At 48.2% G+C, this 26,601-nt stretch overlaps 4 protein-coding genes and 1 long non-coding RNA gene across 13 annotated transcripts in view; 4 read left to right on the forward strand and 1 right to left on the reverse strand.

Annotated features, from left to right (window-relative positions):
• Positions 1 to 23,058, reverse strand: LOC117545263. Its single transcript, XR_004568806.1, has 4 exons — positions 22,650 to 23,058; positions 13,786 to 13,937; positions 13,546 to 13,665; positions 1 to 684 (listed from the first exon to the last, which is right to left on the reverse strand). It is a non-coding gene; the product is annotated as an uncharacterized LOC117545263 (long non-coding RNA).
• f7l (coagulation factor VII, like) lies at positions 451 to 6,748 on the forward strand. The gene is made up of 8 exons (XM_034214962.1): positions 451 to 568; positions 990 to 1,156; positions 1,322 to 1,346; positions 2,159 to 2,272; positions 3,888 to 4,028; positions 4,416 to 4,504; positions 4,579 to 4,699; positions 5,901 to 6,748. The coding sequence occupies exons 1-8, from the start codon at positions 487 to 489 to the stop codon at positions 6,446 to 6,448; spliced, it is 1,287 nt and encodes a 428-aa protein (XP_034070853.1). The 5' UTR covers positions 451 to 486; the 3' UTR covers positions 6,449 to 6,748.
• On the forward strand, positions 6,993 to 16,239 carry f7 (coagulation factor VII). Of its 6 annotated transcripts, none has more exons than XM_034214928.1 (9): positions 6,993 to 7,103; positions 12,485 to 12,666; positions 12,740 to 12,779; positions 13,556 to 13,669; positions 13,797 to 13,943; positions 14,111 to 14,226; positions 14,500 to 14,620; positions 15,002 to 15,279; positions 15,469 to 16,239. In XM_034214928.1, exons 1-9 carry the CDS (start codon positions 7,043 to 7,045, stop codon positions 15,964 to 15,966), a joined length of 1,557 nt encoding a protein of 518 aa, XP_034070819.1. In that variant the 5' UTR covers positions 6,993 to 7,042; the 3' UTR covers positions 15,967 to 16,239. The 6 variants fall into 6 exon arrangements, with proteins under 6 accessions (XP_034070819.1, XP_034070828.1, XP_034070836.1 ...); XM_034214937.1 differs by having other exon boundaries at positions 12,740 to 12,764; XM_034214945.1 differs by having other exon boundaries at positions 6,996 to 7,103; positions 12,506 to 12,666.
• The window catches only part of f10 (coagulation factor X), a 17,559-nt gene continuing 7,485 nt past the window's right edge, over positions 16,528 to 26,601 (forward strand). The window contains exons 1-5 of one of the 4 annotated variants that reach the window (XM_034214873.1): positions 16,528 to 16,641; positions 21,969 to 22,082; positions 22,446 to 22,583; positions 23,053 to 23,168; positions 23,996 to 24,119. In XM_034214873.1, coding sequence (XP_034070764.1) covers positions 16,590 to 16,641; positions 21,969 to 22,082; positions 22,446 to 22,583; positions 23,053 to 23,168; positions 23,996 to 24,119 — 544 coding nt within the window. In that variant the 5' untranslated portion in view covers positions 16,528 to 16,589. Of the gene's footprint in view, positions 16,642 to 21,066; positions 21,085 to 21,968; positions 22,083 to 22,445; positions 22,584 to 23,052; positions 23,169 to 23,995; positions 24,120 to 26,601 lie in introns of those variants that run through there. The other 3 variants (XM_034214882.1, XM_034214892.1, XM_034214899.1) reach the window with 3 other exon arrangements.
• Positions 25,637 to 26,590, forward strand: LOC117545253 (venom prothrombin activator notecarin-D2-like). The gene is given in 2 exon segments (XM_034214988.1): positions 25,637 to 26,022; positions 26,024 to 26,590. Coding segments are annotated over 2 exon segments (318 nt in total). The 5' UTR covers positions 25,637 to 25,909; the 3' UTR covers positions 26,229 to 26,590.

A 26,601-nucleotide genomic window follows, 5' to 3' on the forward strand; every position in this document is an offset into this window, starting at 1 on the left:
ATGTATATCTGAACACTAAGCATTGAGGACATCATGGGATGTATATCTGAACACTAGGCATTGAGGACTTCATGGGATGTATATCTGAACACTAAGCATTGAGGACATCATGGGATGTATATCTGAACACTAGGCATTGAGGACTTCATGGGATGTATATCTGAACACTAAGCATTGAGGACATCATGGGATGTAGATCTGAACACTAAGGTGTTTATTTAGGGGCTTTTATTTGGAAAAATAGAATTAGCTGTGTGTCTAAATATAATGTATTCTTCTTTTGTTTGAAAGATGTGTTTAAAGTGTCCATTTATCCTTCTTTAAATAAAGTAAAGGTGAAACATCAGGAGAAAAGCTGAGACTCTAAAGAAAGGAGAAAGTATTTGAAATGAATATAAAGAGTGGGGGTTTCAGAGTACTTCAGGACTCGTGTGCTCAGAGGCTCTCGGAGCGTTTCTGTTTTTCTGACCTTTGATCAGATCAAACATGGCGTCCGTCCGCTCAGACACCAGCCGACTCTTCTTCCTCCTCATCGTCGCTATCCCAGCATGCACTGGGCTTCCTGGAGGTCAGTCTTCTTCTTCTTCTTCTTCTTCTCCTTGTAAATCCTCTCTCCTCTGCTGCTGCTGCTTTGAGCTACGTTAGCATGTTAGCTCACGTAAACATCGAGCTGTTCGGAGCTTCCTGTTGAAACAAAGGTCAGGTTTAATGTTCCAGCATTAGCACTATTGTTAGCTTAGCATAAGATATCTGAATTGTCGTCAAATTAGAGTAAAAGCTAGCTAGACCCATCCGTGAAAAGGGCGACCGAGGGGACAACAGATTCAAAAAGTAACGTCCGAACAAAACTGCTAAATATTACACAAATGTCAGAAAAAAATTAATAATCTCACAATTGACAGGCTAGCTACCACAACACAAGCATGTTATTGGTTTATATCCTAACCCTTCAGTCCACCTCCTCTTCTTCTTCTGTGTTTGTAATAAAGGCGGTGCGTTTGTTAGCCGCCCCGAGGCTAGCGTCTTCCTGCACCGCGCGCGGCGCGCTAACTATCTGTTCGAGGAGCTGCGGCGCGGTAACGTGGAGCGCGAGTGTTACGAAGAGAAATGTTCGTACGAAGAGGCGAAGGAAATCTACGCTCTGCCGCAACAGCTGGTGAGAACACGATGACTTTACGATGTTTTATCTCGTTACGTTTTCACGATGTTTTTATCTTCTTACGTTTCTAACGATGACTTTACGATTTTTTATGTGGCTAACTTTACGATGTTTTTATCTCGTTAAGTTTCAGACGCTAACGATGTTTCTTTCTCTACGCAGGAAGCTTTCTGGAGGCGCTACACAGGTCGGGTTATAATGTACTTCGGGTCACTGTTACTCCCTGAAGTCCTGTACTTCCTGTCCCTGTACTTCCTGTCCCTGAAACTGTGCTTCCTGTCCCTGTACTTCCTGTCCCTGAAACTGTACTTCCTGTCCCTGTACTTCCTGTCCCCGAAACTGTGCTTCCTGTCCCTGAAACTGTGCTTCCTGTCCCTGAAACTGTACTTCATGTCCCTGTACTTCCTGTCCCTGAAACTGTGCTTCATGTCCCTGTACTTCCTGTCCCTGAAACTGTGCTTCCTGTCCCTGAAACTGTACTTCATGTCCCTGTACTTCCTGTCCCTGAAACTGTGCTTCCTGTCCCTGAAACTGTGCTTCATGTCCCTGTACTTCCTGTCCCTGAAACTGTGCTTCCTGTCCCTGAAACTGTGCTTCATGTCCCTGTACTTCCTGTCCCTGAAACGGTGCTTCCTGTCCCTGAAACTGTACTTCATGTCCCTGTACTTCCTGTCCCTGAAACTGTGCTTCCTGTCCCTGTACTTCCTATCCCTGAAACTGTGCTTCCTGTCCCTGTACTTCCTGTCCCTGTACTTCCTGTCCCTGAAACTGTGCTTCCTGTCCCTGTACTTCCTGTCTCTGTACTTCCTGTCCCTGAAACTGTGCTTCCTGTCCCTGTACTTCCTGTCCCTGAAACTGTACTTCCTTTCCCTGAAGTCCTGTACTTCCTGTCCCTGTACTTCCTGTCCCTGAAACTGTACTTCCTGTCCCTGTACTTCCTGTCCCTGTACTTCCTGTCGCTGAAACTGTACTTCCTGTCCCTGTACTTCCTGTCTGCAGCGGTGGATCACTGCCAGTCGTCGCCCTGTAAGAACGGCGCCTCCTGCACTCGTCACCTAGACTCCTACAGCTGCAAATGTCCGCCCAAGTTCCACGGTCACCACTGCGACAAAGGTACGTCCGTACGATACGATAATACTTTAATAGTCTGACTGGAGCACAGAGGATGCTTCAGGCTGTCTGGAGCACAGAGGATGCTTCAGACTGTCTGGAGCAGAGGATGCTTCAGTCTGACTGGAGCACAGAGGATGCTTCAGGCTGTCTGGAGCACAGAGGATGCTTCAGGCTGTCTGGAGCACAGAGGATGCTTCAGGCTGTCTGGAGCACAGAGGATGCTTCAGGCTGACTGGAGCACTGGAGCACAGAGGATGCTTCAGGCTGTCTGGAGCACAGAGGATGCTTCAGGCTGTCTGGAGCACAGAGGATGCTTCAGGCTGACTGGAGCACAGAGGATGCTTCAGACTGTCTGGAGCACAGAGGATGCTTCAGACTGACTGGAGCACAGAGGATGCTTCAGGCTGTCTGGAGCACAGAGGATGCTTCAGGCTGTCTGGAGCACAGAGGATGCTTCAGGCTGTCTGGAGCACAGAGGATGCTTCAGGCTGTCTGGAGCACAGAGGATGATTCAGGCTGTCTGGAGCACAGAGGATACTTCAGGCTGTCTGGAGCACAGAGGATGCTTCAGGCTGTCTGGAGCACAGAGGATGCTTCAGGCTGTCTGGAGCACAGAGGATGCTTCAGGCTGACTGGAGCACAGAGGATGCTTCAGGCTGACTGGAGCACAGAGGATGCTTCAGGCTGACTGGAGCACAGAGGATGCTTCAGGCTGTCTGGAGCACAGAGGATGCTTCAGGCTGACTGGAGCACAGAGGATGCTTCAGGCTGTCTGGAGCACAGAGGATGCTTCAGGCTGACTGGAGCACAGAGGATGCTTCAGGCTGTCTGGAGCACAGAGGATGCTTCAGGCTGACTGGAGCACAGAGGATGCTTCAGGCTGTCTGGAGCACAGAGGATGCTTCAGGCTGACTGAAGCACAGAGGATGCTTCAGGCTGTCTGGAGCACAGAGGATGCTTCAGACTGTCTGGAGCACAGAGGATGCTTCAGGCTGACTGGAGCACAGAGGATGCTTCAGGCTGTCTGGAGCACAGAGGATGCTTCAGACTGTCTGGAGCACAGAGGATGCTTCAGACTGTCTGGAGCACAGAGGATGCTTCAGACTGTCTGGAGCACAGAGGATGCTTCAGGCTGACTGGAGCACAGAGGATGCTTCAGGCTGTCTGGAGCACAGAGGATGCTTCAGACTGTCTGGAGCACAGAGGATGCTTCAGGCTGACTGGAGCACAGAGGATGCTTCAGACTGTCTGGAGCACAGAGGATGCTTCAGGCTGACTGGAGCACAGAGGATGCTTCAGGCTGTCTGGAGCACAGAGGATGCTTCAGGCTGACTGAAGCACAGAGGATGCTTCAGGCTGTCTGGAGCACAGAGGATGCTTCAGGCTGACTGAAGCACAGAGGATGCTTCAGGCTGTCTGGAGCACAGAGGATGCTTCAGGCTGACCTTAGTGATCTCCATTAGCAGTTCATATTCCCTGTCAGAGCACGCTTTGGGTCCAGAGGACGCTGTTGGAGCCTCTGAGGTTATTATGGTCTGTGAGTCAGGAAGTCTCTGAGCAACAATCGATCTCCAGTGTTGGTATCATCTGAACGTCTTCCTCTTTCTCTCCACAGTCCGTCAGACGTCCAATGGCTGCCGCTACAGGAACGGAGGCTGTGAACATTTCTGTAAAGAGTTTCCGGATCGATCCACGGTGTGTTTCTGCGCTCCGGGGTACCGACTGCATCCGGACAACAGCAGCTGCGAACCCCAAGGTCTGAACAACTGTTACTTCAGACTTCTGGAAGCAACAGTTCTTAGTTTAAAGACAGTCTCTAGTGGAGGTCTATCTTTGGCCGTTATCGTCTTGGTCGTTTCCATCTTGGTTTTTATTTGTCAACTGCTTCTTTTTTTGGACCAAGATGTTGACGTCCAACAACCATCTTGGTCTTTGGCTAATTCAGACTTCTGGAGAGAAAAACACTGTATATTTGTAATACGTTCTCTAGTGGGGGTCCAGTTTAGGTAGTCACCATCTTACTCTTTGGGTTCTGAAATCACCGTCGTTACTCAGATATCCTTAATTTAAACCCAGTGTTGATACAAACCCTGGTCAGGGGTTAGTTGTGTTTACATTAACGTCTCTCTGTGTCTCCGATCAGACGAGGTGGCCTGTGGACGACCTCAGTGGTTCTTCAGCCCCAGGGTGATCAACGGGAAGAACTGCCCCAAAGGACAGTGTCCCTGGCAGGTACGATTATATAATAACTTTCATACTAAGACTGTGGTATCTCATGTCCCGGGTGTCTAACTGTCTCCTCTCAGGCGCTGCTGACGGAGCGTAACATCTTCACCTGTGGAGCGATCGTCCTCTCTAACCGCTGGGTGTTAACAGCAGCTCACTGCGTCTGGAGGAAACCGGCCCACGTCTTCAACGTCACCGTCGGTAAGACCGGTTCTTAGTCCTCTACCTTTATTTAGATATTCTATGGATTATCATGTCTTTTCATTCTGTCGTATGGCAAATTCTGTCTTTGTGCCCGAAAGCAAAGTGATCTGTACCAGTGTTGTTTCTGAAGTGGTGTCTCAGATCGATAGTAACCACAGGTAAACTAACGGTGCTGCTTCTCAGAGATCGATAGTAACCACAGGTAAACTAACGGTGCTGCTTCTCAGAGATCGATAGTAACCACAGGTAAACTAACGGTGCTGCTTCTCAGAGATCGATAGTAACCACAGGTAAACTAACGGTGTTGCTTCTCAGAGATCGATAGTAACCACAGGTAAACTAACGGTGCTGCTTCTCAGAGATCGATAGTAACCACAGGTAAACTAACGGTGCTGCTTCTCAGAGATCGATAGTAACCACAGGTAAACTAACGGTGCTGCTTCTCAGAGATCGATAGTAACCACAGGTAAACTAACAGTGGTGCTTCTCAGAGATCGATAGTAACCACAGGTAAACTAACGGTGCTGCTTCTCAGAGATCGATAGTAACCACAGGTAAACTAACGGTGTTGCTTCTCAGAGATCGATAGTAACCACAGGTAAACTAACGGTGCTGCTTCTCAGAGATCGATAGTAACCACAGGTAAACTAACGGTGCTGCTTCTCAGAGATCGATAGTAACCACAGGTAAACTAACGGTGTTGCTTCTCAGAGATCGATAGTAACCACAGGTAAACTAACGGTGCTGCTTCTCAGAGATCGATAGTAACCACAGGTAAACTAACGGTGCTGCTTCTCAGAGATCGATAGTAACCACAGGTAAACTAACGGTGGTGCTTCTCAGAGATCGATAGTAACCACAGGTAAACTAACGGTGTTGCTTCTCAGAGATCGATAGTAACCACAGGTAAACTAACGGTGCTGCTTCTCAGAGATCGATAGTAACCACAGGTAAACTAACGGTGTTGCTTCTCAGAGATCGATAGTAACCACAGGTAAACTAACGGTGCTGCTTCTCAGAGATCGATAGTAACCACAGGTAAACTAACGGTGCTGCTTCTCAGAGATCGATAGTAACCACAGGTAAACTAACGGTGCTGCTTCTCAGAGATCGATAGTAACCACAGGTAAACTAACGGTGCTGCTTCTCAGAGATCGATAGTAACCACAGGTAAACTAACGGTATTGCTTCCGTGCAGGTGAGCACGACCTGAACGTGGAGGAGCGCACGGAGCAGCGGCGGCGCGTTGTGAAGGTTGTGATCCACCGCGCCTACAACAAGTCGAGCTCTGACAGTGACATGGCGCTGCTGAAGCTGCAGAGGCCCGTGAAGCTAGGACCCTATGTGGTGCCCGTCTGTCTGCCTGCCAGGAATTCGTCCTTCAGCCGGACTCTGGCCAGCGTCAGAGAGTCCACGGTGTCAGGATGGGGTCGAGTGGCTCAACGAGGCCCGGCAGCCGGAGTTCTTCAGCGTCTGGTTCTCCCGAGAGTCCCTCTGCAGGAGTGCCGTCTGCACAGCAATCTGACCATCACTAAGAACATGCTGTGTGCCGGGCTGAAGGCAGGCGGCAGTGATGCCTGCGAGGGTGACAGCGGCGGGCCCCTGGTCACCCGCTACAAGAAGACCTGGTTCCTGACGGGCGTGGTGAGCTGGGGGAAGGGGTGCGCCAATAGGAACCTGTACGGGGTCTACTCCAGGGTCAGCAACTTCCTGGGCTGGATCGAGAGCGTCATGGCCCACTACTGACAGAGAGGCTAACAGAAGCTAATGCTACACAGATTTAATATAGTATGTCCTTGTTCCAGAAGCTAAAGCTACATTAAAACAGAACGCCGTTATTAAAGGAGCTAATGCTACAGATTAAACACCTACTTATTCTAGATGCTACTCACATTGAATATAGTATGTCCTTGTTCCAGAAGCTGGAGCTAATGCTATGAAAGTGCACTAACGTTTAAGTTTGATGTTGATTTCGAACCCGAGACGCTGAGATGTGATAACGTTGATTATTCTTCATGTACAAAAATAAAACTGTTACTGACACTGCTGATGTTTTTATTTATGTTCTTTCAAATATAAATATTATAGAAATGAATATATTTATCATTCTTCATCATGCAGAGGAGTTCAATACTGTATTTAGAAATAAGAAAGAATATATTTGAAAGGTGATCAGTGGTTTGATGTTCGTTATCTCCTGACGTATTGAAGGCAAACAGCAGCTTGTTTGTGGGTCTGTGTCATTGGGACATGTGATCGATGGTGTTTGGGGGGGGGGGGGGGGGGGGGTGGACTCTGGACCTCCATTAGCTCCACAGAGAGGCTCCTGTCTGATGAACCATGAAGCTCAGAGTCTTCTTCATCTTCGTCTTCAGCGTCTCCGGCTGCCGGGCTGCTTCAGGTGAGGACGACCTATCAGACTCTGATTACAGGAAGTACTCCAGTTAGCATGTAGCATCAAGGTACAGCTGGTAAAGCAGCACGTCACATGACTTCACGTCACATCCGCTAAGCTAAAGGCGGCTAACGCAACCTCCGTTTCTAAATCCACCAGTAGGTGATTTACTGACGTAGTTACTGACGCAGACGTAGTTACTGACGTAGTTACTGACGCAGACGTAGTTACTGACGCAGACGTAGTTATTGACGTAGTTACTGACGTAGTTACTGACGCCGTTACTGACGTAGTTACTGACGCAGTTACTGACGTAGTTACTGACGCTGACGTAGTTACTGACGCAGACGTAGTTATTGACGTAGTTACTGACGCAGTTACTGACGCCGTTACTGACGTAGTTACTGACGCAGTTACTGACGTAGTTACTGACGCTGACGCAGTTACTGACGTAGTTACTGACGTAGTTACTGACGCTGACGTAGTTATTGACGTAGTTACTGACGTAGTTACTGACGTAGTTACTGACGCAGACGTAGTTATTGACGTAGTTACTGACGTAGTTACTGACGCTGACGTAGTTACTGACGTAGTTACTGACGCTGACGCAGTTACTGACGTCGTTACCGACGCTGACGCAGTTACTGACGCTGACGTAGTTACTGACATAGTTACTGACGTCGTTACCGACGCTGACACAGTTACTGACGCTGACGCAGTTACTGACGCTGACGTAGTTACTGATGTAGTTACTGACGTAGTTACTGACGTAGTTACTGACGCTGACGCAGTTACTGACGCTGACGTAGTTACTGACGTAGTTACTGACGCTGACGTAGTTACTGACGTAGTTACCGACGCTGACGTAGTTACTGACGCAGTTACTGACGCTGACGTAGTTACTGACGCTGACGTAGTTACTGACGTAGTTACTGACGCTGACGTAGTTACTGACATAGTTACTGACGCTGACGTAGTTACTGACGTAGTTACTGACGCTGACGTAGTTACTGACATAGTTACTGACGTAGTTACTGACGCTGACGTAGTTACTGACGCTGACGTAGTTACTGACGCTGACGTACTTACTGACATAGTTACTGGCGCTGACGTAGTTACTGACGTAGTTACTGACGCTGACGTAGTTACTGACGCTGACGTAGTTACTGACGTAGTTACTGACGCTGACGTAGTTACTGACGCTGACGTAGTTACTGACGTAGTTATTGACGTAGTTACTGACGCTGACGTAGTTACTGACGCTGACGTAGTTATTGACGTAGTTACTGACGCTGACGTAGTTACTGACGCTGACGTAGTTACTGACGTAGTTACTGACGCAGTTACTGACGCTGACGTAGTTACTGACGTAGTTACTGACGCTGACGTAGTTACTGACGCTGACGTAGTTACTGACGCTGACGTAGTTACTGACGTAGTTATTGACGTAGTTACTGACGCTGACGTAGTTACTGACGCTGACGTAGTTACTGACGTAGTTACTGGCGCTGACGTAGTTACTGACGCTGACGTAGTTACTGACGTAGTTACTGGCGCTGACGTAGTTACTGACGCTGACGTAGTTACTGACGTAGTTACTGACACAGTTACTGACGCTGACGTAGTTACTGACGTTGTTACTGACGCTGACGTAGTTACTGACGTAGTTACTGACGCTGACGTAGTTACTGATGCTGACGTAGTTACTGACGTAGTTACTGACGCTGACGTAGTTACTGACGTAGTTACTGACGCTGACGTAGTTACTGATGCTGACGTAGTTACTGACGCTGACGTAGTTACTGACGTAGTTACTGACGTAGTTACTGACGCTGACGCAGTTACTGACGTAGTTACTGACGCTGACGTAGTTACTGACGCTGACGTAGTTACTGACGTAGTTACTGACGCTGACGTAGTTACTGACGTTAGATCTCTTTAGCTTCAGATCTGATCAGGGTTTAAAGGACTCATAGAGCTGACTCATGTCTCCTCAGTGCTGACTCATGTCTCCTCAGAGCTGACTCATGTCTCCTCAGTGCTGACTCATGTCTCCTCTCATAGAGCTGACTCGTCTCCTCTCATAGAGCTGACTCATGTCTCCCCAGAGCTGACTCATGTCTCCTCTCATAGAGCTGACTCATGTCTCCTCTCATAGAGCTGACTCATGTCTCCTCTCATAGAGCTGACTCATGTCTCCTCAGAGCTGACTCATGTCTCCTCAGAGCTGACTCATGTCTCCTCTCATAGAGCTGACTCATGTCTCCTCAGTGCTGACTCATGTCTCCTCAGAGCTGACTCATGTCTCCTCTCATAGAGCTGACTCATGTCTCCTCTCATAGAGCTGACTCATGTCTCCTCTCATAGAGCTGACTCATGTCTCCTCTCATAGAGCTGACTCATGTCTCCTCAGTGCTGACTCATGTCTCCTCAGTGCTGACTCATGTCTCCTCTCATAGAGCTGACTCATGTCTCCTCAGAGCTGACTCATGTCTCCTCTCATAGAGCTGACTCATGTCTCCTCAGAGCTGACTCATGTCTCCTCTCATAGAGCTGACTCATGTCTCCTCAGAGCTGACTCATGTCTCCTCAGTGCTGACTCATGTCTCCTCTCATAGAGCTGACTCATGTCTCCTCTCATAGAGCTGACTCATGTCTCCTCAAAGCTGACTCATGTCTCCTCTCATAGAGCTGACTCATGTCTCCTCAGTGCTGACTCATGTCTCCTCTCATAGAGCTGACTCATGTCTCCTCAAAGCTGACTCATGTCTCCTCTCATAGAGCTGACTCATGTCTCCTCAGAGCTGACTCATGTCTCCTCTCATAGAGCTGACTCATGTCTCCTCTTATAGAGCTGACTCATGTCTCCTCAGTGCTGACTCATGTCTCCTCTCATAGAGCTGACTCATGTCTCCTCAGAGCTGACTCATGTCTCCTCAGAGCTGACTCATGTCTCCTCAGAGCTGACTCATGTCTCCTCTCATAGAGCTGACTCATGTCTCCTCTTATAGAGCTGACTCATGTCTCCTCAGTGCTGACTCATGTCTCCTCAGAGCTGACTCATGTCTCCTCTCATAGAGCTGACTCATGTCTCCTCTCATAGAGCTGACTCATGTCTCCTCTCATAGAGCTGACTCATGTCTCCTCTCATAGAGCTGACTCATGTCTCCTCAGTGCTGACTCATGTCTCCTCTCATAGAGCTGACTCATGTCTCCTCAGTGCTGACTCATGTCTCCTCAGTGCTGACTCATGTCTCCTCTCATAGAGCTGACTCATGTCTCCTCTTATAGAGCTGACTCATGTCTCCTCAGTGCTGACTCATGTCTCCTCTCATAGAGCTGACTCATGTCTCCTCAGAGCTGACTCATGTCTCCTCAGAGCTGACTCATGTCTCCTCAGAGCTGACTCATGTCTCCTCTCATAGAGCTGACTCATGTCTCCTCTTATAGAGCTGACTCATGTCTCCTCAGTGCTGACTCATGTCTCCTCAGAGCTGACTCATGTCTCCTCTCATAGAGCTGACTCATGTCTCCTCTCATAGAGCTGACTCATGTCTCCTCAGTGCTGACTCATGTCTCCTCTCATAGAGCTGACTCATGTCTCCTCAGTGCTGACTCATGTCTCCTCAGTGCTGACTCATGTCTCCTCTCTTAGAGCTGACTCATGTCTCCTCAGAGCTGACTCATGTCTCCTCAGAGCTGACTCATGTCTCCTCTTATAGAGCTGACTCATGTCTCGTCAGTGCTGACTCATGTCTCCTCAGAGCTGACTCATGTCTCCTCTCATAGAGCTGACTCATGTCTCCTCTCATAGAGCTGACTCATGTCTCCTCAGTGCTGACTCATGTCTCCTCTCATAGAGCTGACTCATGTCTCCTCAGTGCTGACTCATGTCTCCTCAGTGCTGACTCATGTCTCCTCTCATAGAGCTGACTCATGTCTCCTCTCATAGAGCTGACTCATGTCTCCTCTCATAGAGCTGACTCATGTCTCCTCTCATAGAGCTGACTCATGTCTCCTCTCATAGAGCTGACTCATGTCTCCCTCAGTGCTGACTCATGTCTCCTCTCATAGAGCTGACTCATGTCTCCTCAGTGCTGACTCATGTCACCTCTCATAGAGCTGACTCATGTCTCCTCTCATAGAGCTGACTCATGTCTCCTCAGTGCTGACTCATGTCTCCTCAGTGCTGACTCATGTCTCCTCAGTGCTGACTCATGTCTCCTCTCATAGAGCTGACTCATGTCTCCTCAGTGCTGACTCATGTCTCCTCAGTGCTGACTCATGTCTCCTCTCATAGAGCTGACTCATGTCTCCTCAGTGCTGACTCATGTCTCCTCAGTGCTGACTCATGTCTCCTCTCATAGAGCTGACTCATGTCTCCTCTCATAGAGCTGACTCATGTCTCCTCTCATAGAGCTGACTCATGTCTCCTCAGTGCTGACTCATGTCTCCTCTCATAGAGCTGACTCATGTCTCCTCAGTGCTGACTCATGTCACCTCTCATAGAGCTGACTCATGTCTCCTCTCATAGAGCTGACTCATGTCTCCTCAGTGCTGACTCATGTCTCCTCAGTGCTGACTCATGTCTCCTCAGTGCTGACTCATGTCTCCTCTCATAGAGCTGACTCATGTCTCCTCAGTGCTGACTCATGTCTCCTCAGTGCTGACTCATGTCTCCTCTCATAGAGCTGACTCATGTCTCCTCAGAGCTGACTCATGTCTCCTCTCATAGAGCTGACTCATGTCTCCTCTCATAGAGCTGACTCATGTCTCCTCAGTGCTGACTCATGTCTCCTCAGAGCTGACTCATGTCTCCTTTCATAGAGCTGACTCATGTCTCCTCAGTGCTGACTCATGTCTCCTCTCATAGAGCTGACTCATGTCTCCTCAGTGCTGACTCATGTCTCCTCAGTGCTGACTCATGTCTCCTCTCATAGAGCTGACTCATGTCTCCTCAGTGCTGACTCATGCCTCCTCAGTGATGACTCATGTCTCCTCAGTGATAGTGATGACTCATGTCTCCTCAGTGCTGACTCATGTCTCCTCAGTGCTGACTCATGTCTCCTCAGTGCTGACTCATGTCTCCTCAGTGCTGACTCATGTCTCCTCAGTGATGACTCATGCCTCCTCAGTGATGACTCATGCCTCCTCAGTGATGACTCATGCCTCCTCAGTGATGACTCATGTCTCCTCAGTGATGACTCATGCCTCCTCAGTGATGACTCATGTCTCCTCAGTGATGACTCATGTCTCCTCAGTGATGACTCATGCCTCCTCAGTGATGACTCATGCCTCCTCAGTGATGACTCATGTCTCCTCAGTGCTGACTCATGCCTCCTCAGTGATGACTCATGTCTCCTCAGTGCTGAGTCATGCCTCCTCAGTGATGACTCATGCCTCCTCAGTGTTCCTGGACCCAGGCCCCGCCCACAGTGTGCTGCGGGTCAGGAGGGATAACTCCGGCTGGCTGGAGGAGCTGCAGATGGGCGATCTGAAGAGAGAGTGTTTGGAGGAGAAGTGCTCCTACGAGGAGGCGAGGGAGGTGTTCGAACACACCGAGGCCACGGTCAGAACTCACTCAGATTACATCGGTTCACATTTAGTGATCAATATTAAATCTGCTCCTCTCTGTGTCTCAGGACGAGTTCTGGAGGACGTATACCCGTAAGAAAACACCTGGTACCCGTGTGTGTTACCCGCGTGTTACCCGCGTGTTACCTGTGTGTGTTACCTCCGTGTGTTACCTGTGTGTGTTACCCGTGTGTGTTACCCGTGTGTGTTACCTCCGTGTGTTACCTGTGTGTGTTACCCGTGTGTGTTACCTGTGTGTGTTACCCGTGTGTGTTACCTGTGTGTGTTACCCGTGTGTGTTACCCGCGTGTGTTACCCGCGTGTGTTACCCGTGTGTGTTACCCGTGTGTGTTACCCGTGTGTGTTACCCGCGTGTGTTACCCGCGTGTGTTACCCGCGTGTTACCTGTGTGTGTTACCCGTGTGTGTTACCCGTGTGTGTTACCCGTGTGTTACCTGTGTGTTACCCGTCTGTTACCTGTGTGTGTTACCCGTGTGTTACCTGTGTGTGTTACCTGTGTGTTACCTGTGTGTTACCTGTTGTGTTACCTGTGTGTTACCTGTGTGTTACCTGTGTGTGTTACCTGTGTGTTACATGTGTGTTACCTGTGTGTGTTACCTGTGTGTTACATGTGTGTTACCTGTGTGTGTTACCTGTGTGTTACCTGTGTGTGTTACCTGTGTGTGTTACCTGTGTGTGTTACCTGTGTGTTACCTGTGTGTGTTACCTGTGTGTTAATGTGTGTTACCTGTGTGTTACCTGTGTGTTACCTGTGTGTTACCTGTGTGTTACCCGTGTGTTACCTGTGTGTTACCTGTGTGTTTAACTGTGTGTGTTACCTGTGTGTTAACTGTGTGTGTTACCCGTGTGTTACCTGTGTGTAGTAGCGGAGGTGTGTGTTTCTGGTCCATGTCTGAACGGAGGCAGCTGCTCTTCTCAGGGTTCCTCCTTCACCTGCTTCTGCCTCCCAAACTTCAGCGGACTCACCTGTGAGCTGGGTGAGAAACACACGATTAAAAGCACAATAAGATGTGCAGCTACGGGATGAAATGTGAAAGTTTAAGCAGATTTGTATTTGTTTGGGGCTGAAACAGAAATATGAAACTGTTCTTACCTGTGTTGCAGAGCGGAGTTCGGTGCTGGACACCTGTCTGCTGCAGAACGGAGGCTGTGAGCATTTCTGTGATGAAGACGAGGAAGGACGAAGACTGAAGTGCTCCTGTGCCGACGGATACTTCCTGCATGACGACGGGCGGAACTGTGTCGCTAAAGGTAGACGTTTAACATCAACATTTTAAAATGTAAGCAGAGGCCCCAGTGCAGATCCCTGCGGGACGCCATAGTTAACAGTTTTAATGCACAATGTGATGTTTTTTTAAAGATCAGAATAATATCAGCTGTTTTATTAAACAAATCAACGTGTTTTCTGGACGTCTCAGAGGCCATAGCGTGCGGCATGGTTCCGGTTCTGCTCGGGGGAAACAAGGCGGAGCAGGACCCCCGGGCCCGGATCGTCGGGGGGGAAGACTGTCCGAAAGGGGAATGCCCCTGGCAGGTAGGTTGCCTTAAAGGGACAGTACACCATTTACTGCTAACCCTGTAATCTGTCCTTCTCTGAGCGGGGGGGATCCCAGAGTTACACAACTGGACTTTAACCCTGTAACCTGTCAGAACCAGAAACTGTTGGAGACCCTCGAGGTCACCTGATAACACACAGGTCAAACTGAGTCAAGAGAAACACAATCAGGAACTTAGATCCATGTTTTCTGTCCTGATAGAAGCTCTGAGTGTTCATCGTTAATCAGATACTGTCCCTGTTGTTCCTCAGGTTCTGCTGGTGTACAAAGGGAAAGGGTTCTGTGGAGGAGTGATCTTTAAACCCTTCTGGATCCTCACAGCCTCTCACTGCATAGAGGACACCGAGGTCCAGTTCCTCAAAGTGGTCGCAGGTACGAACTACTGACCCGAACCCTAAAAAGTGGTTGATACCAACACCTGAGAAATCTACAGTTCTAGAAACCAGAACCAGTTCTTGCTTTGAGTTTCCTCCGACAGCAGATTAGTAATCTGTCAAGTGAGGCTAGAAAGGCTATATTATTGTTTACAGCAGTTCTCCACCACTGGGTGTTGTTTTCCCTCTATGTCGAGTCAACTGCAGTGTACCCTGTGGTTTGTAATATCTGTGTTAGTGTGTGTTATTGTTTCTACATCTGTTTTATGTGTTGGATTCCTGAAATGAGCTATGGCTGTTAACTGGTTTTCACTGCAGTTGCAGGTTATGTTACTGCTTACAAACGAGAATGAAAACGTGTTCCTCTCGTTGTTTTCAGGCGAGCACAACACGGCGGTGTCAGAGGGCACGGAGCAGCTGATCTCGGTGTCTCAGATCTTGATGCATGAGGGCTACGTGAAGCGCACGGCGGATAACGACATTGCGCTGTTAAAGCTATCGTCGCCTGTGATCTTCTCTGCGTTCGCCGTACCCGCCTGCCTGCCCACGCGTTCGCTGGCAGAGCGCGAGCTGTGGGCGGTGAGCGAGCACACGGTGAGCGGCTGGGGGCGGCGCGCCGAGAACGGGCCGACCTCTAACGTCCTGCGGCGCCTGAAGGTGGCTATTACTATTATTTATTTATTTTTTCTAGAAAGGGGCAGGTCATATAAGAGTATGTTCTTCTCCCTGCTCCGTTTCAGGTATGGTGTTAAACACTATAAACTAGAGACATGTTTTGTAAATAATTGTTATATATTAAGTTGTGCATACCATGAAGGAAACAAATCAATCTGTTCCTCACTTCAGGTGCCGAGGATCTGGACGCAGCAGTGCGAGGAGCAGAGCGGCGTGAAGCTAACGGCTAACATGTTCTGCGCCGGCTACATCGAGGGTCGCCAGGACTCGTGTAAAGGAGACAGCGGCGGCCCATTGGTCACTCAGTACCACCGGACCACCTTCCTATTGGGCATCGTGAGCTGGGGGCGGGGCTGCGCTCGGCCCGGGAACTACGGCATCTACACCCGCGTGTCCAACTTCCTGCCCTGGATACACAACCACACCAGGGCCCTGAACGCACCGCAAGAGAACCAGAACATGACCCTAAACGCACCGTCGGGGAACCAGAAAGTGACCCTGAACACACCGCCGGGGAACCACAGCGTGACCCTGAACGCGAACCAGAACATGACCCTGAACGCACCGCCGGGGAACCACAGCGTGACCCTGAACGCACCGCCGGGGAACCACAGCGTGACCCTGAACGCACCGCCGGGGAACCACAGCGTGACCCTGAACGCACCGTAATAATAATCCATCTTTAAAGTAAAAATACAAAAAAGACAAATTAAAATAAGCAGGGTTTCTCATATTAAAGAACATTAGACTTCATTCCATCTCTGTTTGATGATGTGTAGAAACTGAGCCTTCTGTAGGAGCTGAAGTATACTCAGGCAGAAATTAATATGTCACTAAGAACTTTCAGATTTTTGTACAAATGTCCGTCTGAAATAAAGCACATATATATAAACATATATAAAGCTCAGATTCATGAGTAAATAAACACGTGCTCCTCCTCCAGCTGCAGTATTTACTTATTGTGTAATCGTGCCTCTCTGTTAGTTCATCATTCCTGTAGAAAATATGTACTTTTACTGCAGAAAATACTCTATAGTTTGTGTACTTATACGTGTAGTGCTGCTGCTGCTGATACGTGTACCACATGGAGCTGGAATTAATCCTAAATAAATACATGAGTTTAAATAATAATAATAATACATTACATGTATATAGCATTAATAGAAATCAGACTTCATCAGAGTTTTCGGCAGATAGCAAAGGGTCAAAGGTCAGGTGAAGGTGTGTTCACTGACCTGGTGGAGATAAAAGCTCTTTAGTCTGGGTTTAGAGGAGACAGTGAACACATCACGATGTTTGAGAGGAGCGTCTGCTTTCTGCTGATCAGCCTCTCTCAGGCTGCAGGTAAACAGGAAACACACCGTAGCATGTTAGCATGTTAGCATGACAGGCAGTTACATACAGACGGGATGTTAGCATGTTAGCATGACAGGCAGTTACATACAGACGGGATGTTAGCATGGTGTTAGCATGACAGGCAGTTACATACAGACGGGATGTTAGCATGGTGTTAGCATGACAGGCAGTTACATACAGACGGGATGTTAGCATGGTGTTAGCATGACAGGCAGTTACATACAGACGGGATGTTAGCATGGTGTTAGCATGACAGGCAGTTACATACAGGCATGGTGTTGGCATGACAGGCAGTTACATACAGACGGGATGTTAGCATGGTGTTGGCATGACAGGCAGTTACATACAGACGGGATGTTAGCATGGTGTTAGCATGACAGGCAGTTACATACAGACGGGATGTTAGCATGGTGTTGGCATGACAGGCAGTTACATACAGACGGGATGTTAGCATGGTGTTGGCATGACAGGCAGTTACATACAGACGGGATGTTAGCATGGTGTTAGCATGACAGGCAGTTACATACAGACGGGATGTTAGCATGGTGTTAGCATGACAGGCAGTTACATACAGACGGGATGTTAGCATGGTGTTAGCATGACAGGCAGTTACATACAGACGGGATGTTAGCATGGTGTTAGCATGACAGGCAGTTACATACAGACGGGATGTTAGCATGGTGTTAGCATGACAGGCAGTTACATACAGACGGGATGTTAGCATGGTGTTAGCATGACAGGCAGTTACATACAGACGGGATGTTAGCATGGTGTTAGCATGACAGGCAGTTACATACAGACGGGATGTTAGCATGGTGTTAGCATGACAGGCAGTTACATACAGACGGGATGTTAGCATGGTGTTAGCATGACAGGCAGTTACATACAGACGGGATGTTAGCATGGTGTTAGCATGACAGGCAGTTACATACAGACGGGATGTTAGCATGGTGTTAGCATGACAGGCAGTTACATACAGACGGGATGTTAGGATGGTGTTAGCATGACAGGCAGTTACATACAGACGGGATGTTAGCATGGTGTTAGCATGACAGGCAGTTACATACAGACGGGATGTTAGCATGGTGTTAGCATGACAGGCAGTTACATACAGACGGGATGTTAGCATGGTGTTAGCATGACAGGCAGTTACATACAGACGGGATGTTAGCATGGTGTTAGCATTAGCTGAAACTTTAACAAAATAAAGAGTAACTCAGTTTCCTCTAATCATTAACCCATGATTGTATAATGTAGTTAACTCCGTGTGTTGCTGCTAGCATACATAACACCTGACGTGGAAACGTTACTCGTGGATGGGGCTGCAGAGCTGCTAGAAAGACAGTGGAACCCGGTGCTTTTTCTAAATGTTTAGACTCATTGCTCGTGTTCCCGCCCTCACATGCTAAACTCTCTTGGCAAGGAGCATTGTCCTCAAGATGGGTAACATTTAACCACACCTTGGAGCGCTTCTCTCCGCCATCCCCGCCGTGTGTTGCTGCTTGTAGCAGCCGCGTGTGTGTAAACTGCCCCGCCCCCTCGCGCACAGACGGGGGAGAGAGAGATCTCGTCTGGATTGGAAAGGTCGAAAATACACCGACATTTGTTTGTCTTTTTGCATGTTAGAAACGAGTTGGCGACACTAAGACTGAGATAATGTTTGTGTAGCAATAATACAGACCTTTCTCTTTCTCAACTCGCTACTCGGAGGGAAGTCGCTGTCATATGCCTTGTGAACACTCCGATAATGCCTCTCCACGTTACCTTTCTTTGGCAGAGCGACGCTTGCTTTACAAATAACCTTTGAATGTGCAGTGGCGGCGGGTCATTAGGGGCAGGTGGGGCACAGCCCCACCTAGTGTCAGAAGAAAGTATTACAAATAATGATTACAAAAAAATAAATAAAAAAACATATAAAATATATGTTAAGGTCATGTTTAATAATCTGATTCGTCTGTACATTTCTGTTTTAGTCTGTGTTCTTCTAATTAGTGTCTAGAGTGCCGTTTTGAGCTGTTTAGAGCCGTGTGGGACAAAACCCGATCCTGCCCCTCCCTCTCACAGTCTAAGTGAACGGTGATTGTAAAAACTACACTGCGCATGCTCAGAGTATTTTTCTATTTAATGTGTGTGGCAAAAAAATAATGACCGTAGGGGCATAGTGCTCCCATCCCCACCATACGTCATCTCACATAATTCAGAATTGATTGGCTGTAAGTACTCACGTGTGCAGTGCTGCGAAACGTCACGTGTAGTTTGAAGAGGAGACGAGAGAGCAGCATATAGCTAACATCACCAGCGATTAAAAGAAGTAAAAAACTGAAAGAAAATGAATTAAGTTGACCATTTACTGGAGCACACATTTGAGACACTTAGTCTCGGAGAGAAACTGGAGGTAAAGCGCCTCGGTGCCCACCATCCACCGGATTTCCAAATGGTCCAGACTGCGGGCAAAGTTAAACGTGGGTTTAACGCTGAGTGGTTTGCTAAAAAGAAATGGCTAACGGCGAGCATCCAGAAGAATTCCCTCTTTTGCTTTCCTTGCCTGCTTTTTGGTGAAGATCAAGGTACTTGGTCGAGGACAGGTTACAAGGACTTAAAGCATCTTTCGGAGAGGACAATGAAGCATGAGAGCAGCAACAGTCATTTGGAAAAGGCCGTAAAATTGGGATTACTTGGAAGGGTGAATGTTGCAGCTCAGATTGACAGCGCCTACAGACGCGGCATTGATTCTCATAATAGGAAGGTGGAAGAAAACAGGTACGTGCTTGGTCGGATCATCACCTGTATTAAACTGTGTGGGAAATGTGAGACAGCACTGCGGCGCCACAACGAGTCGGCGGACTCTCTGAATCCAGGGATATTCAGGTCAATTTTCGAGACAAAGTGTGAGGGCGATTCCAGGCTTGAACGGCACTATGAAGCTCAGCTTGTTTTCAAAGGGACATCAAGCACCATACAGAATGAACTCTTGGACTGCATGTATGATGTGTACAGGGAGGAAATAGCCAAGCAAGTGGACAACACATCATTTGTTGCCGTTCAGGCCGACGAGACAACCGATGTCTCCTGTAAATCGCAAATGGTGATTGTGCTGCGATACATTATGCCTGACCTCACAGTTACAGAGCGTTTTTTGGAGTTTGTGGAAGTAAAGGACAAAACTGGTGTAGGTCTCTCTAACAGCATCAAGGCTGTTCTGGAACCCCTGAAGCTGAAAGAAAAGCTAATCGCTCAGACCTATGACGGGGCGGCCGTCATGAGCGGTAACGTGCGCGGGGTACAGACGGTGATGAAGGAGACGTACCCAAACGCTCAGTTTGTTCACTGCTACGCCCACCAACTGAACCTGACCCTGCAGCAACTGTGTTCAGCAAGGATGAGCATCCTGAAGGTGTTTTTTGCAGATCTAACTGCTTTTTCCACTTTTTTCTCCGGTGCTCCAAAACGTGTTGCAGCTCTTGCAGAGGCAACACAGAGACGCATCCCACGGCCACCGGCTGTGAGATGGAACTTTAAAAGCAGAACTGTGAACGCGGTTTGGGAGACCCGAGATGCACTACTTCAGTGTATGAAGCATATACGCGCACAACCAGGATGGGATGCGGTCACCATAAGTGAGGCATACGGCCTGTCAAAGAAACTGCGGGACCGAGCATTTATGCAGCTCCTGGAGTTTTTTTCGTTGCTTATGCCAGAAGTGGATGTTCTATACAACACTCTGCAAAAACGAAGCATCGATGCACCTGGGATCAACAGCGCGCTCTGCCGTTTCAAGGAACATGTTCAGAAAATGAGGCAGAAAACTGATGCATTGGCCGCCACTGCTCATGATGGAACAGACGAGCCAGGCCGACGAGTCAGCAGCACAGCGCCGGTGATGAAGGAGGCTTGTGACACAGTCATCTCACAGGTGGAACAGAGGTTCTCACAGAGTGACCATTTGATCGCTGCAAAGCTTGTTGACAGCTCATTCTTCCCACAGCATGTCCTGTCATTTCCTACACCTGAGCTTGACTGCGCCGTGAAACTGGCCTGCGTTGGGAAACAAGGAGAAGTTGAAGTCTGAGCTGACCACGCTCTACCGCCACAGTGAGCTTCACACTGGAAACACTGCCCTGTCTCTGTTGAAATCCATTCACGAGAACAACTTGGAGGAAACGTTTGCTGAGACTGTTATTTTGGTCAAAATAATAGTGACAACTCCGATGACGACATCCGAGTCAGAGAGGAACTTGTCCACCCTCAAAAGGATAAAGACTTTCACTCGCAACACCATGGGACAGCCGCGACTTAACGCATTGGCCATGCTTTCAATTGAAAGCCAGTTGATCCAGCAACTACAGGACTTCATCCCCAAAGTGATAGACACATTCTGTCAGAGGAAGGACCGCCGTGCCGCTTTTCTTTTCAAGTGAGCCTTCAGCTTTGGTAAGTTCATTTATGTCATATATTTTGTTGATCTTCTGTGTTTTGCCTCTGCTGGATCGATTGATATTGTGACCTCGATGATGAGTGTCTGTGTTTTCCTTATATTTACAGTCTATGGTGTTTTAATGCTAAAGCATTACGGTTGTTGTTATTGTTAAGAATGACTTTGTGATGGTGACCTTTACTCCATGTATGAAGGTGCATTACTATGACATCCCCACGCTGTGTACGTAAATGTATGCGCTCACAGTGTTGCTCCTGTGGTCTTCAGTATGTAATTTGACACTCCCCCTCTCTCCTCCCCCCCTCTCTCTGTCCCCCCTCTCTCTCCTCCCTCTCTCTGTCCCCCCCCCCTCTCTCTCTCTCTCCTCCCTCCCTCTCTCTGTCCCCCCCCCCTCTCTCTCTCTCTCTCTCCCCCGACCTCTTTCTGCCCCCCCAGTTTTGTACACCTAGAAACGCCACTGTGAATGTGACATCACAAACAAATATTCTTCCTTCCATTCTGGGTGGAAGTGGTTTGTCTTTAGCTTCTTGCTCGGTCCCGCACTCATTTTGTTGTTTGTCTCTTGTTTGTCTCTTTAACTTAATTTTAGTTTTCCCGGGACTTGACAGATTTTGTATCGCTTTGCATTCTGGGTTAACAGACTGGAAAGCGATCGGTCGCTTTTTCTGTCAATCAAGTAAACTCCTGAATTTTAACGGAACAAGATTTTTTTTTTTTATGAATGACTCGCGATCTACCAGCATTGCCCCCGCGGTCGACCGGTCGCCCGCGGTCGACGTACTGGGCACCTCTGCTCTGGAGAGATCAGAGTCTGTTCGTCCACCTCCTCTCAGAGTTACCCCATCATAACCATATTTATTGCGATGTTTTCTGTCCGCAGGTCGCGACCCCTGCCTGGTGAACCCGTGTCGTAACAACGGGACGTGCGTCTACATGGAAACTTCGTACAAATGTTACTGCAGCGAGGGCTTCGAGGGACAGTACTGCCAGACGGGTAAACTTACAAATAAACAGGAAGTCACAAAACTGCAATTAATAAATACGAGATAAATCGTGAAGACTGACGACGTTACGTTTGTTTCGTAAAGTTCTCGTTAAGTGGGTTTAGCTATCATCTAACTAACTCATCTTTATATATTGTTATTTTGTTCGTAGTATAAGTACACATAATGTGCCAGACAGGTAAACTCACAAAACTGCAATTAATTAATATGAGATGAATCATGACGACTAAAGCTACCGACTTTGTTTCGTAAAGTTCTCCTAAAGAACACGTTTTATGTGTTTAGCTACCTACCCGTCTTTATATATTGTTATTTTATTGGTAGTATACATTAATGTGTATTTCCCCGCGCAGTGATAGAAGACGCGCTGAAGTGTCTCTATCAGAACGGACACTGCGAACAGTTCTGCGACGGATCGGCCGAACATCGTACACGCTTCTGCACCGACGGATACAAGCTGGGGGAGGACGGGCGGAGCTGCGTCGCTCAGGGTGAGAGAAATACTAAAATACCACTTATTTAGAGATACGTATATATTTACTGAGTGTTACACCTACCTTAGTGTAGCATTTCTGAAGGTGCAGTGACGTCCGTAAACAGCAGGGGGCAGCAGAGTCTGGATTGATAGAAATAGAAGTTACGATGAGAAATTAAAAGTACTTCCTGTTGTTAAATAACAAATGATGGATCTGGGACCGGGTGAAATTATAAAAGTATTATTAATTGTGGAATAAATAATTAAATACACATTAAAAAAAAATATTTAAAAAGAATAATCAATATGGTTAGTATAAAGTAAATACATGATAAATAATTAAAATGATGAAATATAACTATTATTATTCATATAATAATAAGTTATGTTATGATTATTGTTTATAAAATGTACCTTTTGATATTCAACATGTTCTCAAATAATTCCAACTTTTCTGACCGATATCTTGTGTGTTTCTGTTCCAGTGGAGTTCCCCTGTGGTCAGGTTCCTCCGGAGGAACTGGTCCCAGATCAGAGTTCAGTGGGTCAGACCCGGCTGGTGGGGGGGAGACAGTGCCCCCCCGGAGACTGTCCCTTGCAGGTAAACAGAGACCAGCGCCCCCTACAGGCTGAAGGCTTCATATACAGCTGTTGATCCTGAATGTCCTCTTCCAACGTGAGAGTGCATTGAGTTCATGAGCCTGCTCACTAGCAGGCTTTGAGACAAAGTCCGAATTTTGAGAAAAAGTAAAAATGTTGAGAAAAAGAAAAACGATTTTGAGAAATTCCGAATTTTTGATTTTTAGAAAAACTCAGAATGATATGATAGCTATGTGATTAACATGATGATTCTGTAAGAGAATATTTTCATCTGATCTGTTATGGTTCCTTAGAGTCTGTGATACTGCAAACATCTGCTTGTAGTCAGTCAGAGACTTCTCTGTGGGTTGAGGTCACAGGTCAAACGCGTCTCCTATGTCCGAGGGTTGACCTGGCAGCATCTCTTTGAGACAAGCAGATCATTGTCTTGCATCGGCTAATTGATTATACGCGGGCTTTCTGGAAGCCCGCCTCTCCTCGTGTTGGTTAGATGTTTTGTGTCTTTTGGGGCAGAGATCGCTGGTGGAGCACTGGGCATGTGTGAAACTAAGTGATCTCCCCGGCCGTATGTAATTAATGTACTGTGATCAATAAACTCTTCAGTGCTTTTGGCTAAGAACGGTTCCAGACTCCTTCATTCTACCTCAACATTGCAACAACAGAAGTTTACCTTCACAGATTCAGCCTCTATGGAGAGAGACATACGACAAGCATGCTTCAGGAACTAGGGAACTGATGCTCTGTATGTGATGACTCCATTCTGGAGAGGATCCCAGATACACGGGTCCTGCTGTCTGTCAGAAACTGAAGAGCTTTATCTCTCCGCAGGTTCTGGTCCAGTTGAACGGAGAGAGCCACTGTGGAGGAGTTCTGGTTAACAGCCAATGGGTGGTCACCGCGGCACACTGTATCCATGGCAACAACAGCGGGCAGAACCTCACCGTGGTGACAGGTAAAGTCTATATCTCTATATGTTGTTAATGCTGTTTTAAATGTTATTGTTTGTCCATCCATCCATCTTCTCCCGCTTATCCGTGGTCGGGTCTCGGGGGTAGCAGTTCCAGCAGAGAGCCCCAAACTTTCTTTTCCTTGGCGACATCAACCAGCTCTGACTGGGGGATCCCAAGGCGCTCCCAGGCCAGCGAAGAGATATAATCCCTCCACCTGGTCCTAGGTCTACCCTTGGTCTCTTCCCAGCTGGACGTGCCTGGAACACCTCCCTAGGGAGGCGCCCAGGTGGCATCCTAACTAGGTGCCCGAACCACCTCAACTGGCTCCTTTCGACGCGAAGGAGGAGCGGCTCAACTCCGAGTCCCTCCCTGATGACTGAACTTCTCACCTTATCCCTAAGGGAGACGCCAGCCACCCTGCGGAGAAAACCCATCTCGCCCGCTTGTATCCGTGTATTATTGTTTGTAAATAATAATAATAATAATAATACATGACACTTATATAGCGCTTTTGACAGAGTAACACAAAAACGAAGAATATATATAAATCTTGTATAACATGAGTTGATTCTCCATAACCAGGTGAACACTATGGCCGTATCTCATTTCTCTATTCCCCCTCCTTGACTCCTCGGTCCTCCGGTAGTGAATGGATTTCAGCGCGCCATGTTGAAGGACATCTCATTTCTCTAAATGCACTTCGAGGATCGAGCGTCGAGGAGGCTCTCTGGAGGAGCTCTAATCGAGGAGAGAGGAGAGAGGAGGCTCTCTGGAGGAGCTCTAACCGAGGAGAGAGGAGAGAGGATGTATTTCCGGCAACAGAGATGTTTCAAAGACTTGTGACGCACGGCCGGACTTCTCTCAGCCAATCACAGCTCTGCATGCATCCCCTGGATATTAGTTTATAATAATGGATATATCCAGTCTCTGATTGTGTTACGTTATTATGAGAGTGCTCTCAGACTTGTTTGATTGAATTGTATATATTTATATAAATACATATATAAATATGTGTGTGTGTGTGTGTGTGTGTCCTCATCTGCAGCCTGTTATTGTCTCATTACACCGCACTGTGAATGAATCAAAGTAAATATAGAAGTGGTCATGAACACATCTGTCCATCAGACAGAGGGCTGCTGCCTCCTGTCATCATTAATGGACGTCTCTTCAAAATGACCGCTCAGAGGAGAGGAGTTCTCCTTTCTCTAACCGCCTGCTGCTCCCCTCCTCGACTCCTCTCTCCTCGGCTCCCCTCCTCGACTCCTCTCTCCTCGACTCCCCTCCTCGACTCCTCTCTCCTCGGCTCCCCTCCTCGACTCCTCTCTCCTCGGTTCCCCTCCTCTCTCCTCGGTTCCCCTCCTCAGTCCTCCGCTCGCATCTCCTGTGGGCGGGACTAAGTCTCGAGGATAGGAGTCGAGGAGGGGAAATCCCAGAAATGAGATACGGCCTATATTAATGTTGTTTTAAATGTTGTTGTTGTTTTGTTTGTAAATCTACGTTGTGTCTCGGTCCCCAGGTGAACACAACCTTGACGTGTTCGAGGGCACGGAGCAGCACACGCCTGTCTCCATGGCGATCCCGTACCCTGGTTACGTGGCGTTGTCAGGTGACGGTGACGTGGCGTTGCTTAGGCTCCGCCTCCCGGTGACTCCGAGTCCTCGAGTCGTTCCCGTCTGCCTGCCAACTCGAAGCTTCGCCGAACGGGAGCCTCTGCCGGTTCGACCACGTGGTGTCGGGGTGGGGGGGGCGCACCGTGGGGCGTAACCCCCCTCGCCCCCCCCTCCTCCACACCATGAACGTTCCCATCCTGCCGAACACTGAGTGTTCCCGACGCTCCGGGTTCAACTTCACGGACAACATGCTGTGCGCAGGGTACCTGGAGGGACAGGCGGAAGGTTGCCGGGGCACCGCTGGTCACACTGTACGGACACACCCACTTCCTGTCCGGCGTGGTGGGGTGGGGGCGGGGCTGCCAGCACCCCGGGTATTATGGGGTGTACGCCAAGATGGCCAACTTCGTGGAGTGGGTGGAGGAGACCATGAAGAACCCCCCCACTGAGACCCCGCCCATCGGGAAGCACCTCGACATGATGCAGCAGAAACTGGTTTAAACCATTATCCACGGGTTTTAGGGGGGTCATTTTACTCTGTTGTTGACAGTTACCACTTGTTCTTCGACTTGTTGACAGTTACGTGACGTGTTGACGGTTACCACTTGTTGTTGACAGTTACGTGACTTGTTGACGGTTACGCGACTTGTTGACGGTTACGCGACTTGTTGACGGTTACGCGACTTGTTGACGGTTACGCGACTTGTTGACGGTTACGTGACTTGTTGACGGTTACGTGACTTGTTGACGGTTACCACTTTATTTCTACACCCCTCTTCTGTTCAGTCGTAATAAAGCATCAGGTTTTGGTCTCTATTGAATGTTGATGATTAGAAGCTGAATAAAGTTTCTGAAGCAACGGATCATTCGTCCA

The sequence above is a fragment of the Gymnodraco acuticeps genome, unplaced genomic scaffold, assembly GCF_902827175.1.
Source record: "Gymnodraco acuticeps unplaced genomic scaffold, fGymAcu1.1, whole genome shotgun sequence".
NCBI lineage: Eukaryota > Metazoa > Chordata > Actinopteri > Perciformes > Bathydraconidae > Gymnodraco > Gymnodraco acuticeps.